Genomic DNA, 19,849 nt, shown 5'->3' with positions numbered 1-19,849 from the left:
TTTCTGGGCATGTAGCTGCTTAGCTAGGAGCTATATGTCTCAGCTTCCCTTGTAGCCGGTGTGGCCCCATGACCACGCTCTGGGCTGTGCAAAGTTTCCAGGTTTTTTCTTTCCACCATTGTTGTTACGCTTGCTAAATTGGGAAGACCCTAGAGAGAGGCTTGTCTTTGTGCTTGGAACATCTAAGTGACTCTGAAACAATGGGAACTCCCTATTTGAAGAAATGACCTTGTTAGAAAGGGGAAGCCTCCGGAGCTCACTGGCAGGCGTCAGCCTTTTCTTTCACTGAGCTAACTCAGACGTGCTGAGCCAGCGTTTTGCTGATCTGCTGAAAAAGATCCTCTCTTCAAGATGAGCTTCCAGGGGCATTCCTTTTTAGATTCCTTCACTCTAGCACAGCCATATCTATTTCAGAATACAGTCATTAAGGATGGCAGCAAGTCACACACTGTCCAGAGCTGACCCACATCCACTGGCTTCGTGTGACCTATCCAGAGTACTTCATAGCACCCTAGGAATTGGACTTTGCAATAAAGATGCCTCATTATGATAGACGTTAACACACTGAAATGGCACCCTTGGAACAAGGATGAGTACATGACCTGAACAAATGTCACTTAAAGAAAAAGATTTCAAGAAACATAGAAGTTTTTGCACAGTTTCGCTTAAGTGAGTCCTGTCAAGAGACAGTGCTCACATCACATTGCATTCCGTCTCATCACATCATTAACCGCTGTGAGGTTTTCATTAATGAAAATGAAAAATGTCTTAAAATCACTGTCCTGATGACAGATGGCAAAGCAACCTCTAATAAACCCTCGGACCCCACCCTTTCATCCCTTTGTATGCCCTAGGAAAAAAGTCTTTGTTAACTGACAGTTGCTGCTTTGGCTCGGCTCCCATCATTTTGATGGATGACTGCAATAATGGCCCCCAGGAACTAGTTTCTCTTTCTTCCCCATCTTCCCTGCCCCAGTCTGTTTTCTATACTACTGGAGTTCCTCTTTGAAAAGCAAGACTGATGGTGTCACTCCTCTATCTAAAACTCTTTATTAGTTCCTATCACCTACAAGATAATACAGAGCAAGACCCAGCTGTATCTGCTCCTCCCTCTGCCTGGAATGTCTTTTATCAGCTTGGGTAATTACTATTTATTTTTAAAACCCAGTTTATGTCACATCCTCTGGGATGCTCTCTCTAATCCCCCAAGACAGTGTTAATAATTCCCTCCTCTTTGTTGCCTTGCATATATTTCCATTTTATATTGGTCACACTGTCTAATCTAGGATCATTGTTTACCTATACAGCTGTCTTCTGCCTTGAGGCAAGGGCAAGGACCATGTCTTTTTTATCTTTGTGTACTCGGCCCCTAGCATAATGCTGGAATATAGTAGAGCCTCGGTAAATGTTTTGTCAAACTAAGTGCAGTGTTTTAAGAACTGGTAGTATTCATTATTCATTTGCAAACACAAATCAACGTACTAATACAATTCTGTTTTCAGTATTTAGGCAACCTGGTATACTGCAAAGGGCAGGCCACAAACCAGCTGTGTGATCTGGTTCTGAGGCAGGGAAGGTCTGGTCCCCTATCCCTGCAGGCTGGCAGGGCGGGGAGGAGGCATCTCTACTTGTATTACATGTTGAATTGTGTTTTCCCAAATTCATATGTTGATTTCCTTAAACTATGGCCTTATTTGGACATAGCATCTTCACAGAGTTAATTGAGTAAAACTGAGGTCATTAGGGTGATGTTATGGGCTGAATTGTGTCTCCCCTCCCCCAAATTTCTATGTTGAAGCTCTAACCCCAAGGACCTCAGAATGTGACTGTATTTGGAGGCAAGGTCTTTAAAGGTTATTAAGTTAGGGTGGTCCCTAATCTAACCTGACTAGTGTCCTTATAAGAAGAGGAAATCTGGACACACAAAGAGACACCAGGAAAAAGAGAGAGAGCGAGAGAGACCAGGGTGTGAGCACACAAAGGAAAGACCAGGTGAGAACACAGTGAGAAGGTAGCCATATGCAAGCTAAGGAGAGAGGCCTCAGAAGACACCAAACCTGCCAACACCTTGACCTCAAACTTCCAGCCTCCAGAACTGGGAGGAAAATAAATTTCTGTTATTTAAACCACCCAATCTATTGTACTTTATTATGGCAGCCCTACCAAACTGAGAGAGGTGGGCCCTAATCCAATGACTGTTGTCCTTATAGGAAGAGGAAATTTGGACACAGAAATACACATAGAGAGAAGATGATATGAAGAGACAAGGAGAAGACAGCCATTTACAAGCCAGGGAGAGGCGCCTGGGAGAGATCCTTCTCTCACAGCCCTCAGAGAAAAACGATCCTGCTGACACCTTGACTTTAGACTTCTAGCCTCCAGAACTGAGAGCCAACACATTTTGATTGTTTAAGCCACTCAGTGTGTGGTCCTTTGTTACAGCACCCTTAGCAAACTCATACACAGTGGCAAGCCTCTATTTGCAGTTCTTATTGACACACACACACTAAATCAAGGACTGTCTACTCTGGGAGGGACTTCATTTGTTCGCCCTTTTCATTTTACTGAGGATGAAACAGAGACCCAAGAGAGGGAAACGGCTGGACAGTTCTCTCACAAACTGAGCCGAGATCCTGACAGGGCCCTTCCTGTGGTGCCGGGTTTCTACTGCTTCCTGTCCCTCCACTCCTCACAAGAACCTGCTTCCTGCTCAGTAAATCTGGTTCCCACTGTTGCATTCTTTGTCCTCAGAGTGGCTTAGATGGGTAAGTCCATCTTCACATGTTTTCTTAGGACGTCCTGAGCCAAGTGCCCTTAGTGTAAGCTTTATGGCCCACCAACGCTTTGGTATGCCCTAATTAAATTCTTTTTAAACTACATTGAGGAGCATGAAGAAAGTTCTGCCCCTTTTTCGGGATAGGCCAGGGTAAAATATTCAGTGCCCTGTCTTTGTACTCTAATAGGGCAGCTATACCCAGAGAGGGCTGTGCTGAGGTAAGGGTTACTGCTTCCTCATTTCCAATTAAAAAATACATTATATTTTTGTAGTTTTTATAGTAAAAATTACATTTTTATTATGGTTTATAAGGCATTTTAAGTGCATTATCTCTTTCACTAATACGTGTGAGGCTTCCAGAATCAGAAAGCCTAGCTCCATCACTTGCTCTGTGTGTGACCTCACTTAACCATGTTATAGCTTTGTTTCCTCATCTGTGAAGTGGGGATACTAATACTATCAATATTATTTTGTTGCTGTGAAGATTAACTGAGATGCCACATAACTGGCACATAGTAAACCATGATGACCCGCCAGTTGTTGTTATTTAGAGATGCAGAATCTAAATCTCAGAGGGATTGAGGGACTTGCCCTTGTAAGTAGAAAGGGTAGCATTGGCTCTAGGACTTCCGGGGCCACATTCTGTAAGCTATCCATTATGCTGCACTGCTTGCTTGTCCTGCCAGCACCTTCTAAATGACTGTGGGTGGGGAGAGCACTCTGAACTGGGGTAGCCTCTGAATGCAGTTTGTATGCAAGGTGGGCAAGCAGCCAGACACAGCCAGTAAGTGAGCAGACGGGGGACTCTGGCTATGAAATGTCTGGGGAGGAAACATGCAGGGGGTCAGACTCATTCAAGAACTCCCAGGGGCACACTAGAGGCCAAGTGGGATTTTCCCAGCAGTCCATCTGGGAATACTCCAGGGGAGTCTCGGTGACAGGCAGTGCTATGTGGAAGGGCATTACTTGGCTGAATTCCCCTGTCCCTCAACCATGACCACCTGGGAAAGCCCTCCACATGGACACCATGGCTACTGTAGGCAGAAGACCCATTGGAACGATTCCTATGTCCCCCCAGTGGATGCAAAGAGGAGAATGTCAGGGAGTAAGCAATGCCTTGCAGAGCAAGCACCCTGGTCCTACTGTCCCTGAACCTGCCTGAGGCAGGGACACAAGATCTGTTAGTGAAAAGGGCCTGTGTTCGTCCTGTATCCAAGTGGTTAAATGGGCTTACTTAATAAGTTCTGTCTTCCTTTGCTGACAGAATAATGATGCTTTTCTTTCTAGAGGAAGAACGGTCAGAAGATGTAGGTTTAGGGGTTAACTCCACTATTTACATGCCAAAGAAACTTGAGGAGGGTACTTAAATGCCATGAACGTCAATTTCCTCATCTGTAAAATGAAAGTATAATAACACTTATCTGGCAAGGTTATTGTGAGGATCAAAAGAGATTACACAGTTGAGAGTGCTTTGCTAATGATGAAGCGCTATGCAATTTATCATTATTCCTCAAACTTCACAGTCCAGGTCTTAGTCTCTCTTTCTGACTCCCCTGGCCCTGCTATGGGATTCACAGACCATTCCATAAAACGAGGCCCTTCACTATATCCTGTGTTTCATTATTAAGCAAATGTTTTACGTCTTATCTTTACAATGAATTGTTAGAGAGGAGAGATCACCTATCATATTTATTCACAATTTCTTACCAGATAGGCGATCAGTAAATACTAATTGATGGTGTAGAACTGCCCCAGCATTAGTGGAGCATAGACTTGGGAGCCAGGCCCTCCCACCTGCACTCCCTCACCCAGCCAACCTTGCAGGTTGGAGTCAAGGCAAGAGGCAGAGAAGGCTATGCCTTGGAGACTTAGGCTCTGGGTGTGGCTGCATCACCTCCTGTTGGTTTTGTCAACTGTGAACTGAGCATAATAATGCCACCCTGGTTGATATGAGAGTGAGCTCACTAAATGCACATGGTAAACTTTTGCAAACTATAGAGAAAATGTAAAGTATTATTACTAAGGTGAACACCATGGCTGGGGAGCAATTGGGCCAGGTGAAGACTGAGCCCATGCTCATTAAGGTGGCACACAGGCTGCCACCAGTGTACTCACCTGAGGGGTCTGTCCTGCATCCGGGCCACGGGCTGAAGGTCTGGGAATTGTTGCTGATGGGGTTGCTCACGGTGCAGATGTAGATATTGTCAGCATGCTGGGGGCCGAGGGTGAGGGACAGGAGGTGGGAGCTGTTGGCTGGGTTCAGTGGGTGGGTGCCCGCCTTTTCACTCCAGCTGTAAGCCACATGGTCCCCCTTCTCCACTGTGCAGCCCAGTATCAAGGTGCAGGTCCCGTTCTCCTGGGTCTTGTTTAAAACTTTAATTTCTGGAGTGGAGACCTGCTCTGTCAGGAGTGGGAGGAAGGGAGCCATCACTGAAGTGAACCCCTGGGAATTCTCACTTGACCTTTTTGTTAGAACAAAGTACAGCCTAATGGCATTTTCCCTCCCCCTCAATGTGATTTATTTCTAGTGGGGAATCTATTGTTTCACACTGTCCATTATGCCCCACTACATCCTTTCTAAGACCACCTTGGGATAAAACAGAAAATAAGAATTTGCTTTTTAGGCCTCTTCTACCAATATTGTTAGGGCTCCACTCGCCCTTCCTGATGTCCTTGACCTAGGTTGCTATTTTCCTGTCTCCTATCAGTGGAGTTTGCTGTCGACTAATCCATCATGGTTTTTAGTTGGCTTACACTGTTACTTCCTAGACCTAAAAGAACGACGTTTTAGTGGTGGGATTTCATCTATAGTGATGTGTGTGGGAGGGTGTGTGTGTGTGCACGTGCGTGTACACGGGCTCACGGGTGAGTGAGTGGGTGGGTGTGTAGTAAGTGCTTCTGTGCGTCTGAGCTAGTGATAGGTCCTCAATTATAACCATAGGCCTCATCAATCTATCCCACTCTAAGGCCATGAAATAGGCCACATAAAAGGTAAAGTCTTGCTTATTTAGCAACTATTATAGGACAAGCACAGTGCTGGTGTTTCACATTCATCATCTTTTTTTTTTTTTTTGAGACAGAGTCTCGCTCTGTCACTTAGGCTGGAGTGCAGTGGCACAATCTCGGCTCACTGCAAGCTCCACCTCCTGGGTTCACACCATTCTCCTGCCTCAGCCTCCCGAGTAGCTGGGACTACAGACACCTGCCACCATGCCCAGCTAATTTTTTTTTTTTTTTAATTTTTAGTAGAGACGGGGTTTCACCGCATTAGCCAGGATGGTCTCCATCTCCTGACCTTGTGATCCACCTGCCTCGGCCTCCCAAAGTGCTGGGATTACAGGCGTGAGCCACCGCACCTGGCCTCATCATCTTTTTTAATCTTCTCAACAATTATAACTCGTTGTAATTATTCCCATTTTATAGATGAGAAAGCCAAGTCCCAGGGAGGTGGAATATCTTACATCTCACAGCTTCTAAGTGGCCAAGTTAAGATCTGAATCTAGATCTGTCTGACTTGAAAATCCAGACTCTTGCTTTGGCTTCAGAAGAATGCCATGGTTGCAAAGACCACATTTTCCAAAGTAAGAATTTGATCACAAGATGTGACAAAAACAGGAAACATAGGAACCAAAGGACAGAATGTCCGGCAGCCACACCATTTTGGAAAATGCATCCTGTGCAGCCTCCATGCTCATGGCAATCTTGCCCTGGAGCCACTGCTGGAAATGGCTCTCAGGTGCCTGGGGAGGGCCATGGGAAATCCGCAGGCACTGTTTGAAGGAAAGGGAATGCTGGGGCGAGGGAGAATTGGTGAGAGTGTTGCTGCCTTCCCTCTAGATATTTGAGAATTTCAAAGAAATGCTGGTTAGGTGGGAATTCCTGTCCCATCCCCAGAGATAAGGAAGTCATTCTGAAGAAGCAGGAAAGCCCCATGTGGCTATCAGGATCCCTGGGAATTCAGATGAGCCTCTGGGCCTAAGAGACACAATCCCTGGGTGCACTCAAGAGGGACTGGTAGTTAAAGAGGCTCAAAAAAGCACTGGCCTTGGATTCAGGTGGACTTGGTTCCTAGTTTAAGTACAACAACTAAAAGACTTCATAACCAAAGCCTTTGTTTAAATGCCAAAAGGCACTTCTTCCACCAGGTAAGTATGATCTAGTGCCAGAATGCAGGGCTTAACAAGTGGTGTGTGGGCTGAATTTTAGCCGTCTTTATCCAGAACCCCCAGTGCAGTGAAACACCTACACAAATGTGTGTAAATGTGCTAACCGCTTCTGGTTAGATTTTACTGTCCTCATGTAGGAGAGACTGGGTTTGATATGTGGTATTCAACTTTTTTCAATCAGAAAAAAATCCTATTTTCAAATAAAATATTACTTGCAAACCAAGATCCTTGGGGCTATCGGCCCTCCAGCCCACAGGGAGCTGGGCCCCTTTCCTTTGGGAAATGGGAGTAAGAGTAACTAATGCTTAATCAGCTACCATCAATATGCAATTTGGGAAAAAAAAATGTCAATCTTTAAAACGTCTTCCACGCAGCAGGTTTAAATACCCCCAAACTAGAAGATCATTCTAGTTACTTCCAATTCTGACTATCCTTTGCTTTTAAGAGAGACCTAAATTCTTGGTCAAAGGAGCACCTTGGCCCTTTAGTGTGGACTGGGGAAGCTGCCATTATTACCATAAAGCCTCAACTGCAGGCAAAAGCGCTGAACTGAAACATTTTTCTCCAGGGTCATAAGGTACCATCCCTCATCCTCCTTCCTGCTTTCCCGGATCCCCAGGGTGAGATTCTCCAGATAAAACTTGTAGCGATCTCCTAGGTAACGTGGAGGGCCTGCTTCGGATGGATCAAGAGACACTATTTTGTTCTCGACACTGTTCTCCAGTGATTTTGCCATTGTGACGACAATGTGGATGCTTTTGTTCATGCTCTTATTTATCCTTTCATATGTCAGGGGCAGCAGCACTTTGCTTCCCAACTGCCGGAGAATCTTTGGGCAGTTCATCATGCGCCCACCTGTGGGAGGGAGGAGAAGAGAGTCCCTTATTATTAAGGCCTTTGGACAACATCGTGTCAGTGGATCAGGAAGGACAGACTGGAGGCTCTCCCTCTTCCTCTTTGGCTGTCCCTGGGGTTGCCAAATCCTTTGTGGTCTATAAGGGCTGCCATGAGGATCCCCACTATATTATCAATATTTCAGAACTGTCAATAGAAATCTTAAAATTACTTAGGATAGAGTTGTATAGACTAACTAGAGTACTGGGTCTTTATCCACTCAGATTTACGGTTCAGGCATCTAAAAAGCACAGAGAAGTTAAATGGCTTCCCTAACTAGTAAGTGGCAGAGTCAGGACTAGAATTCAGGTCTGTTAATTCCTCTACCAGGGTTTTTTCCACCATTGAATACACAGGATGAAGGACGGAGAGCAAATTCAAGTGATTCTGAGCTCATGAGCCCAGGAGCCATTTCAGATCATGAGGAAAACAGAAAAATCTGAGGACTGTGGAGTCAGGAGGGGATAGGCCCAGTGTTCAAACTGTGGAATTCTCTCTCTCCAAAACACCCTGAGATAGTTAATAATGTCGACAGTGAGATATTACTGTATTTCTCTTTTTCAAAAAAGCTGAGCCAACAACAAGGTTAAAAAAAACAATACCAAGAGCCTTTCAAACCACTATAAGGGTTCCTGCTGCTGATTACTTCACACCTCCTCTCTCCTCAAACCCACAACCTGCCTTTTCCCCTCCTCTCTCATGTGACGACTTTGCTTTTTGTTTCACTGAAATATAAAATAGAAGAAATGAAAAGAGAACTTCCATTTATTACCACCACTAAATCAACCTACCTACCTGGATGGATGTTCTACATCCCCACCTAAGTCGAGCCTCTTCCTCCACAGAGCACTCACCTACTTCGAGGCTTTGTTTCAGCAATTGCCTCTGTCCCTCACATTATCAGGTTTTTTTATTAGGTTATTTCCATCAATACACAACATATAAACTTGTAGTTTCCTTATAATAAAATTATCTCCCCTGATCCCAGGTCCATCCCCAGCTACCTCTCCATTTCTGTTTTCCTTTACAGCAAAGTGCTTTAATGTGTGTTTATAGTTTCTTTTCCCATTTCCAGACCCATTTTTCCTTGGACCCACTAAAAACAGGTGTTCTTCCCTACTGCTCGCTGGAACCACCTTTGTCAAGGTCACTGTCTACTCCGCTAAGCCAAGTCAAAGTTCTTATCTTACTTGCTTTCTCAGGGGTACTTAACATAGTTCATCCATCCCTCCTTCAAACGCTGTCATCATTTGGCTCAGGGAACAACATACTCTCCCGGTTTTTCTCCTATCCTATAGGTTGCCTCTGCTCAGTTTTCTTGGCAGGAGCCTTCTGCTCTTCCAGACCTCCAAATACTGGAGCATCCCAGTACTCAGAGTTCTCATTCTCATCCAGTTTCTCACCCAGTTGCACAGTCTGACATATTTCTGGGATGCTACAGAGTTATATCTCCCAACCAAACCCTTCACTGCACTCCCAACTGCCTACACAAGACAGGACTTGGAGGTCTAAAGGGCATTTCAAACTTAGCAAACTCTTGGTTCCAGAACACCTTCTGCAAACATTATAATTCAGCCAATTTGTCAGGCCAAAACATTGGAAACATCCTTGATTCCTTTCTTTCTCGCATACTCCAAACTCAATTTTTTTTTTTTTTTTTGTGAGATGGAGTCTTGCGCTGTTACCCAGGCTGGAGTGCAATGTTGCGATCTCGGCTCACTGCAGCCTCTGGCTCCCGGGCTCAAGCAAGTCTCCTGCCTCAGCCTCCTGGGTAGCTGGGATTACAGGTGCCTGCCACCATGCCCGGCTAACTTTTTGTATTTTTAGTAGAGACAGGGTTTCACCGTGTTGGCCAGGCTGGTTTCGAACTCCTGACCTCAAGTGATCTGCCCGCCTGGGCCTCCCAAAGTGCTGGGATTACAGGCATGAGCCAGTGTGCCCAGCCATACTCCACACTCATTTTAACAGCAAATCCTCCTGGCTCTGACTTCAAAATATGTCTGGTATCTGAACCCTTCTCACCTCCTGCATTTCCACCACCATCATCCCAGGCCTGGGTACTTCCGTCTTCTTCCAGCTGATCTCCATGTATTCATACAATGGATAGAGTAATCTTTAAAAACCACATCCTATTTTGTCTCTCTCCTGCTTTTAAATTTCTATGGCTTTCTAGCACCGATGGAATAAAACCATAGTCCATTATTGATATGGCTTCAAAGGCCCTGCATACCCAGTCCCTTGCACTGTTCCAACTCCATTTCCTGCCCTCCTCTTTGCTCACTATGCTATGGCCACACTGGCTCCTGGCTGTTTCTTAAACCCACCAAGAACATTCCTGTCTCAGAACTTTTGCTTTTGCTGTTCCTGTCTCTGAAGAATTTCTTCCCTTCCATACCTGGATAGCTGATTCTTTCACTTTATTTTAGGTATCTGCTCAAAACAGTTTCTCCTCCAAGAGGCCTCCTCTGACCATCTATCTAAAATAGCTTTGTGTTTCTTTCTGCACTTATCACTATATTATATTATACTGTACATTTGTTTGTTTTATTTTTGTCTCTCCCACTAGAAAGCAAAAGCCTCAAGAGGAAGAACTTCATTTTGTTCACTATTTTGACCCCAAGACCTACCAACGGATGCTATGTGCTTAGCACATAGGAGGCATTTAATAAATATCTGTTCAATTTATGAATGCTGAAAACCATATTACGTGACCAAAGCCTCCTATTTAGGTTTGTCATATATATATATATGATGTCATATATATATGTGATAAACCTATATATATATAAATATATATGTGTATATATATATCTGAACTTAACCATAAGCTAGTATTCATAAAAGAAGAAGCCCATGACTCAAAGAGAGCATAGATTGTTCTCGCTGATAAGAAAGTCAGAGAGTAAAATAGAACCATCAGCTTAAGTAATGCAGCTACCTAGAAGAGACTCTTTCACAACTGACTTGTGGCTAAGATGAGCTATTGGAAAATTGGACACATTGGCTCAAATATTCTTGTTACCAAAATACCCTGAAATCCCCACATTGTTCAGTAAAGGGCTCAGCTAATAGTAGACTAGAGATTCAGTGATTGGGGAAGAAGAAAAAGAAGTCTATCTGGGCTAAAATCTGGATTAGAGTGATTGAAATTCATAATTGTTGAGGAAAAGTGAGAAAGGCTATTAGGCATTTGTCTTTTAAAATATTGCTAATATATCAAGCTTAAAACAGAGTGCTCCCCCCTGCTGCTTGATGACATGAGGAACATTATAGCTATTGTGGTGGTGGTGGTGGTTTTTATATTAATATACTGGGAAGCATGTTGGATTTTCTTCCACCACACTTATGGATGACTGACTATCTAGATAATGTGACCCCTTTGGTGGCCACATACCTGAATTGTAGGCAAGTACCTAAGAGAGTAACTACTTGAATCCTGAACCTAAACTTCTATGTATAAAGAAATGAGAAAAAATTTAAAGCCATATGTGCAAGTATGAACTTCCAGACTTTTGTATAAAAAGTTGTGTAGATGAGCATATGCATATTTTTCTAGGAGCACATCCATAAATTCCATCTCTTAAAGGGATCTGAGATTCAAAACAAGATTAAAAATTGCCAGCATAGTGTTGATTTTTAAAGACCAACTTTGATAGGGAGAAAAAAATAATTAAAAAATCCCATTTTCAGGCCATAACCCATCGCCACCACTCCCCAAAATGACTCCCATGCACCCCTTCCCCACCTAACCTTGCACACTCTTTGCACCATGGTTGCTTTCAGAACTTGGGGTTGGTTGGGGGAGGAGAAAGGGGGATATAAGAGAGGTAGGGAATAACCAAAAAAAAAAATCAAAGAAAAAATAAAAGAAAGAAAATAGAAGGAGAAAGAGGAAGAGGAAAAGGGAGGGGTAGATGACAGAGGCTGAGTAGTTTATGCTCACTCAGTCATGAGGAGTGGAACCAAAACTTCATCAGGAAGAGACCCTTATACCCCACAGCCCACGTAAAGAATGATGACGCAATACCTGATTGTGTGAGTGTTGGGGTCTGGAGGGGGTACTTGAGATCACCCTCACATAAGCATAAGGTGGAAAAATAAGTGGGGGCTTTAAAGTGGTTCACAAAACCCCTCAAGTGGCGTCCCTGCTCCTGAAACATCCTGCTGCCTGATAAGTGTTTTCCAGTGTGTCTGTGATTCAGCCAGCCCTTATTTACTAAAAGAGTCTGGGAGGAAACATTTGTAGCTGTTAACACCAACTCACTTTCCTTCATGGGTAATTCTACTTCGAAAAATGAGTGATTCACATGGGCCTATGGAGTTTGGTCAAAAATTATTAATAGTAAGATTTAGCCAACGCTCTCACAAGATGGGCTTCTACCTAATGATAACTCTTTTTGTTCTATTGTATTATATTTTTTTGCCTAGCCCTGATACTTTCATGTGTGCTTTTAGCACCTTGCTACAGCATTCTTTCAGGTACAGAAGGAACAGAACTTATGGACCCCACAGTTCTTTTGGTAAATTTAGGCTCATAAAGAAAAGACAACTTGTCTGTGTTGGCTTTTTAAACTGTATCCCCATCAGTCAAAGTGCTATTTTTATTCTTTGGCACTGCTGGGTCTTTCTATCTTAGACTATTAGTACGTACCTTCCCTAGCCTCAGAGCCTATAACCATTCTTTATTTGCCTAGCTAACAACTTCCGTCTTCCTGGTCTCCATTTTGACATCTCTTTCATAGGGAAGACTTTCCTGACTCCTGACTTAGGTTGGATTTTCCTGCCACAGGCTTCCAATGGACAATGAATGCACTCCTTCATATCATTCACCACATGTTCAACTCTGGTTCAATGCGTGTAATCCCCTACTCTTATAAGCTTCCAAGAGTAGGGACTGTGTCTGTTTTATTCACTACAGTATCCCTAACACCCACCTGGGACACAGTAGGAGCTCAGTAAATCCTTGTTGCCCAAGTGAATTAATAAAACGTAATGGGATGAATGAAAAATGAGCAAATGACAACACAGAGTCCAAGTTCTCCTCCCTCCAAAATCAGAATGTACTCTGATTTGCCTTTATAATATCCCTAAGAGGTATATTATGGAGGAAAGTGGTGGGGACTCTTTTCCCCACTTGCCAGCTGAGGACATGGAAGTGCCTTAAATATAAACCCTAGGTTTCAGGTACAACAGACAACTTGCCAAGAACACTTGAAACCCTTCACCTCTGCATTTGTGCCTCCTTCTAGAATACTCCTCAAGTTCCATAAAAATCAAGCCCATCAGACCTATTTATTTGGGACTAAGTTTTTAATATTCATTTTTATTAACTTTATCCCAAATGTGCACATAAGATATACTGGTTTAGAGTTAAATTTCTTATTAGATGACTCACAGTAAATAGTAAATGCTTTGGCCCCCCCTTCCCCCTAGGATGATGTGATAAGAGCAAGGTCAGTTGTTCTGTGTGAGTAAACAGACACTCCATAGGTAAGAAACGAGGACAAATTATTTTCCCTCCCTATAAAAGGGGAAGGAGGCAACTTTCCCCCCTCCCCTTCTTAAAGGTCTGCTCCTTATTCCAACACCTTGGTAGGTAAATAAATCTCTCCAGCAGCCAGATAGTCCCTTACATGTCTTGGCTTTTATGGCAAGTCCTGGGACTTGACTCCAAGTTCTGGGGCTCATTCCTCCTTGCATGTTGCATAATGATGGCACAAGCTTATGCTGGCCTGCTTAGGAAGATAGTGACTCCAGGCTTCATGGCACCCTGGGCGCTCTACCTGGGGACCTTGTTCAGGCTGTAACCATTTGCTCCTCTCGGGAAAAGTTTTATTATTCTTTTGGATCAGAGCAATTACCTATACAAATGACTACAGATCTAATCCCCATGGTATGAAAAAGTGTCAGGAAGCTAGTGTTCTTCACCAGGACACTGAAAAGTCCAGAGAAGTTTTATTTCCCCACCCTCTTTATCCTTAAGTCTCTGATTTCTTCTCTGCCATGTTAAAAAATTGATACATAATAGCTGTGCATATTTCCAGGGTACATGTGCTATCTGATACGCTCACATGTTGTGTAAAGATCAAATCGGGGTAATTGGGATATGTATCACCTTGAGTATTTCTCTTTTCTTTATGCTAAGAACATTTGAATTATTCTCTTCCAGTTATTTTGATATGTACAATAGATTATTGTTAACTATATTCACCCTACTGATCTATCAAACACGAAGACCTATACATTTGGAAAGACACACAAGAAACTGGTCACAGTGGTTGCCTCCAGCATGAGGTATGGAAGGGAGATTAGTCTTCACTAAATACTCTTGTGTACTGTTGAAGTTTCATAGATGTGACATGTTTTATAGATGTGATAATCATTAAACAAACTAGTTAACAAAAAAAATTAAATGAACATTAGCATGGTGAAAAAAAGTTTTCATTTTCCAAATTCCAGGTCAAATACTTCTTATATGCCCTCTACATTCTTCTGTGATTCTTATCAGTCTCTCACCTTTTGAACATTTCTATACTTCAATTTATTCCAATTCAATTCAACTCATATTTTTCAATTATAGATAGCACATTCTAATTTTTACCATGGGACCTGGATACAAATTTTGGCATTCTCTCCACCCCTGCTTCCCAAACATAGGCTCGTCCAGTTTCACTCATTGAGGCCTCTGGAGTCAGGCGGCTGTGTGAGCACAGAGAAATTGCTAAACTACTCTGTGCCCCTTTCCTCATTTATAAAGTTGTAATGGTACCAATAATATATACATATCTTATAGGGTTGGTGTGAAAATGAAATGACTGACACACATAAAGCATTTAGAACAGTGCCTGGTATATAGCAAGTATGCAGTATATACTAATATTATTCACTCAACAAACATTTGTGGACAGGCTCTCAGTACAGACACAGTGTCAGCTGCTGGGCAGTGGCTGTTGTTCATTTTGTTTTCCCACACCTTGCATCCTTGCACAGTGGCTGCCACATCATGTGTCTTTAATAGTTGCTGAATGGGATCATTCAAAGTCAAATCTATGGATAAAACCAATTAGCCATGATACTCTGATTTCCAGTCCAGTGAGGGAGACAGTGAAAGTGACAGTATCACATCACAGTGTTAACATTTTTGAGAAATAGAAGTGCCTAGATTGACATCTTGGGATAGAATGGGCCACTGAACACACAAGGTTAGGCCAAGTCTAGAACCCACGCATTTGTCCCTCACGTTCCCCCAAAGTGTGTGAAGGGGGTGCGGAGGACCTGCATGGAGGAATAAAAAAAAACTCATTGAGGTAAGGTCATCGGTTACAACAAATGTACCACCCTGGTGGGGGATATTGATAATAGGGGAGGTTATGCATGTATGCAGCAGAAGGTATATGGGAAATCTCTGTTCTTTCTGCCCAACTTTGCTGTGAACCTAAAACTGCTCTAAAAAATAAAGTCTATTAAAATGAATCTCATTGGGGGAAATGAAAAATTCACTTTACTTGGGGAAGGGACATGTGGACTTTTTGATTTTTACAATTCTGACTGGGAATTAGAAGCTGAGCTGAGTAGAAATGAGAATGGGAGTGGATGCCAGTTTTACAAGAATCAAGCTTCTTGCTTGGGCAAATCTGTCATGACTAACCTGCCCCATTTGCAAAGCATTTCTGTCTGGGTTTTACTGGGGCTTCACAAAAGGGTGTGTATTTAAAAATAAAAACACTGAAAAACTTTTATGAAGATTCAAAGAAGAAAACATGCAATGAAGTGAGCAGCCTCCGATTGGATAGACTTGCCTTGTGGGGCTGGGCTGCTCCTCCCTGACCGGCGACTTCCAAAGCCTCAATAAGACCAACTATTGGTCAGTAGTGCCTAAGATGCTATGGGCCAGGCTGGCCAAGAGGCTAGCAAGCACAGAGATGGAAAAGTCCATTTCACAGTTCAGCACCATCACTCCTTACAGTCACCAAGAGGTGCTCCAAAAATGGTGCAGTCACAAATTGGTTGCAACAACGGAGGCTTGGCTTTCCCTGTGACCACTTAAAGTGCCTCGATTTGGTTTTCTGAGCCCTGAGCTCAGTTCTTCCTCTCCTAGACCTTGGGAAGTATGAGCCATGGATCTGTAGATTCCAAAAGAAAGTGGGCTGAGCAAGCCCCGTTCATCTGGCTGCCTAGTAAAAGACACATCCCTAGTGCAGCACCCCCACATCCCTGGCATATCACGGTGCTTTTCCTGGAAAAGTCCATATTGGATTTGCGGTCTTGAAAACCCCAAGCTTAAAACACCCTGGGCCTCAGGATTTCCCCCCATGTCCGTAATGCCACCTCTTCTACTCCAGGCTACCTCCCACAGTCTAAACAAATAAGCAAAAGGAAATTCTCACCCCACTCACACAGGCAGTCCAAAGTCCACTTCTTGCTTGCCTTTTTCTTTCTGAAATACCTTTTCTCAAAGCCCTGATACTTCTAAACAGAAAGCAATAGCCTGCCTTGGGAAGAAGATAGCCAGAAAGACAGGAACAGAGTCCAGATCCAAAGGTAGCTCTTGTCTGGCCTTCCTGCCGGAGCTACTCTCTGAGGGTTCCCAATTTGCATTTCCCACATACTGTAACCAGCCCTAGGCTTCAGAAATCCCAACTTCTTCCCTCTTGCTTTCTTGGACCTTCTCTTCCAAGAAAATACACACCAGTATGACCGCACTGTGGCCACTGCTGGTTCTCAGCCAAAAGCCTGGAGTTTTCACTTCTACTCTCTCTTCCCACTCTAGCCAATGCTTTCTGCTGACCCATGCTCCTGGTTTGTCAGCCTGCATGTGCACAGATTCCCTCCCAGGGCAGGCATGTAGGGCAAATCATCTCCCGGAGCTCAGTCCATCCAGCTCAGTATCTCTAGGCTGGGTCTTTGCCAGAAGATGCCCATGTAAAACCAACCACTCAACCAGGACTTCTACCAGAGCCTGTCACCCTAAGACTGGTCAGAAAAGTGACTGGAGCCTTTGGCTTAGAGCTCCTCATTTCCTTGGAAACTGGAGTTGGTGGGGCTGAGTCTTGGAAACCCAAGGGCCCAGGAATTTATAATGTTCCTTCCTCTTTGAAAGAGGCAGTTGAAACTGACAGCCAGTCCCTGAGGAAGAGTGACCAACCACAATCCCCAGCCCTGCACCTTCTCTCCATCCACGAAGATACGCTGATTCCTGGCAGCTAACGTAGGATTCAAACCATCAGGCAGATGAACACTCACCTGTTCCGTAGCTTGCCCCAAAAGCCAGGGAGAGAAATAGCATGAAGGTCAAGGAGAGGAGCCCCTTGGGATCCATCAGCCAGTGAGGAGAAGGAAGGGATCCTGGTCAGAGCCTGGCAGCTGCTCACAGACGCCAGGCAGAAGCGAGCTTCGTGTCATGCAGCAGAGGCTGTCTGATTTATGTATCAGGAACCAGCAGGTTCCTGAACCCGCTTCCTGTATCACCGGGACTTTTTCTGCTTGTGTCTTGAGGATTGCTCATCTCCCATGAGACTTTAAATCACTTTTTTGTTCTCAAGAAGCAGGCTTCTCCAGAAGCCACGCACTTAGCCTATGGGAGCCAGGAAAGGGGTGTGTAGTCACCTCGGCCAAAACCCGGCTTTGGGCAGAAACATGCGCCTCTGCTTCTTTCCTTAGCTGTCTCCAGGAACCGGATGTTGCAGATTCTCTGAGCAGTTCTCTCCGGTAAGTCTTCTTGGATGGCAAAGAAAAGATGTTTGGTCGGATCACTCCTCAAATTTGGCAGTTCACAGCTGAACTTAGATAACTGCATTGTGATGAGCTAATAGACCTCTTACTTCTGTTTTATTTCATAATTTCGGATGACACCTCAACATGCAGTCTGGTGCAGGTGCCATTGTCACAGAGAGATGGGATGGGCAAGTGCGGGTCGCTTGGAAGAAACCCTGTGACCCCGATGAGTGCAATGTGGTATAATTTAGTAGCCCATGGTCCTAGTTTGTCTTCTTGCATGTGTGTGGATTCCCTCCCAGGCAGGGATGTAGGACAAATCTATCCCAGAGCTCCATCCTTCCAGCTCAGTCTCCTTGTTGTGTGTGTGTGTGTTTTTCTCTAATTTTTAACGTCTGTGGGTACATAGTAGGTATATATATATATATAGATGTATGGGGTATATGAGATTACGTTGATAGAGGCATGCAATATGTAATAATCACACAGGGTAAATGGGATATCCGTCACCTCAAATATTTATCCTTTGTGTTACAAACAATGCAATTATACTTTTAGTTATTTTTAAATGTACAATTAAATTATTATTGACTATAGTCACACTGTTGTGTTATATCAAATACTAGTTCTTATTCATTCTTTCTATTCTTTTGTACCCATTAACCGTCCCCACTTCTTCCCCAACCGCCACTACCCTTCAGCCTCTGGTAACCATCCTCCTACTCTCTAGGTCCACAAGTTCGATTGTTTTAATTTTTACCTCCCACAAGCAAGTGAGAACATGCAAAGTTTGTCTGTCTGTGCCTGGCTTATTTCACTTAACATAATGATCTTCAGTTCCATCCATGTCATTGTGACTGACAGGATCTAATTCTTTTTTAGCTGAATAGTACTCCATTGTGTATATGTACCACATTTTCTTTATCCACTCCTCTGTGATAGACACTTAGGTTGCTTCCAACCTTGGCTATTGTGAATAGTGCTGTAACAAACATGGGAGTACAGATATCTCTTCAATATACTGATTTCTTTTCTTTTACGTGTATATCTAGCAGTGAGATTGTGGATCATATGGTAGCTCTATTTTTAGTTTTTTGAGGAACCTTCAAACCATTCTCCACAGTGGTTGTACTAACTTATATTCCCAACAACAGCATACAAGGGTACATTTTCTCCACATCCTTGTCAGCATTTGTTATTGCCTGTCTTTTGGATAAAAGCCATTTTAATTTAACTGGGGCTGTGTTGTATTCTGGGAGTTGCCTTTATTTTGGAGTTTGTGTCTAAATTTTCATTGAGGAGAAGGAACGAGTATTGGCAGAAGGAGGATCCTGGCCTCTTTCATGAGTTAAACTATAAGAATAGGATACTGGAAGTGTAACCAATGCTCACAGGGAGACTTGAAAGAATAGGGAAGTGTTTTTAGAGTCCACTGTAACAGGTCATAGGCACTCTCTGATGGGCCTCCCCATGAGGATCAGGTAATAAAACCTGGTGAGATATGTGAACTTTATCCTCACTGTTTTCTTCCTTCCTTTCCCCAGCACTCAACTGTCCTCCTCACAACTATTCCCAGTGGTGTGTACTTGATTCAGCATGTACCAACTCATAAAATTGTTAAATTTTCAGGAATCTGGATGGGCACAGTGGCACGCCTGTAACCCCACCACTTGTGGAGGCCTAGGTGGGAGAGCCTTTGAGGTCAAGAGTTTGAAAATAGTCTGGGCAATAGAGCAAGACCTCATGTCTACAAACAATTTTTTAAAATAAAAATGAAAAATAGATGTTCAGGAATCTTGTAAGGTGCTTGATGAACATGGCCATTATTAAACATATAAAATTCAATTAAATTACATAAACTTACAGTTAAGCTGGGCATGGTGGTACATGCCTATAGTCCCAGCTACTTGAGAAGCTGAAGCATGAGGATCCCTTGAGCCCAAGAGTTTGAGGCTGTAGTACCTTTATAGCAGTGCGAAAACAGACTATCATGATCACGCCTGTTGATGTGATTTGCCGCTGTGTCCCCACCCAAATCTTATCTCGAATTGTGATCCCCATAATCCCCAAGTGTTGAGAAAGGGACAAGGTGGGAGGTGATTGGATCGTGGGGGCAGTTTCCCCTCCATGCTGGTCTTAAGACAGTGAGTGAGTTCTCACAAGATCGGATGGTTTTATAAGGCAATATTTTCTGCTCTCGGCTGCTCTTCTCTCTCCTACTGTGATGTGAAGAAGGTCCTTGCTTCTCCTTTGCCTTCCGCCATGATTGTAAGTTTCCTGGGGCCTCCTTAGCCATGTG

The 19,849-nt window shown here is 43.6% G+C and overlaps 1 protein-coding gene across 2 annotated transcripts in view; it reads right to left on the bottom strand.

The window, feature by feature from the left end:
* Nucleotides 1-17,974, bottom strand: part of SLAMF1 (signaling lymphocytic activation molecule family member 1) — a 39,862-nt gene extending 21,888 nt beyond the window's left edge. Inside the window, exons 1-3 of one of the 2 annotated variants that reach the window (XM_030823203.1) lie at nucleotides 17,080-17,974; nucleotides 7,459-7,797; nucleotides 4,892-5,176 (exon numbers count right to left, since the gene is read on the bottom strand). In XM_030823203.1, the coding sequence (XP_030679063.1) occupies nucleotides 4,892-5,176; nucleotides 7,459-7,797; nucleotides 17,080-17,155 (700 nt within the window). In that variant the 5' untranslated portion in view covers nucleotides 17,156-17,974. The remainder of the gene's footprint in view (nucleotides 1-4,891; nucleotides 5,177-7,458; nucleotides 7,798-17,079) is intronic. The other variant, XM_030823204.1, reaches the window with a different exon arrangement.
* Nucleotides 17,975-19,849: the final 1,875 nt, after the last annotated feature.

Source organism: Nomascus leucogenys, chromosome 12, assembly GCF_006542625.1.
Source record: "Nomascus leucogenys isolate Asia chromosome 12, Asia_NLE_v1, whole genome shotgun sequence".
NCBI lineage: Eukaryota > Metazoa > Chordata > Mammalia > Primates > Hylobatidae > Nomascus > Nomascus leucogenys.
This window is presented reverse-complemented; position numbering and strand designations above follow the sequence as displayed.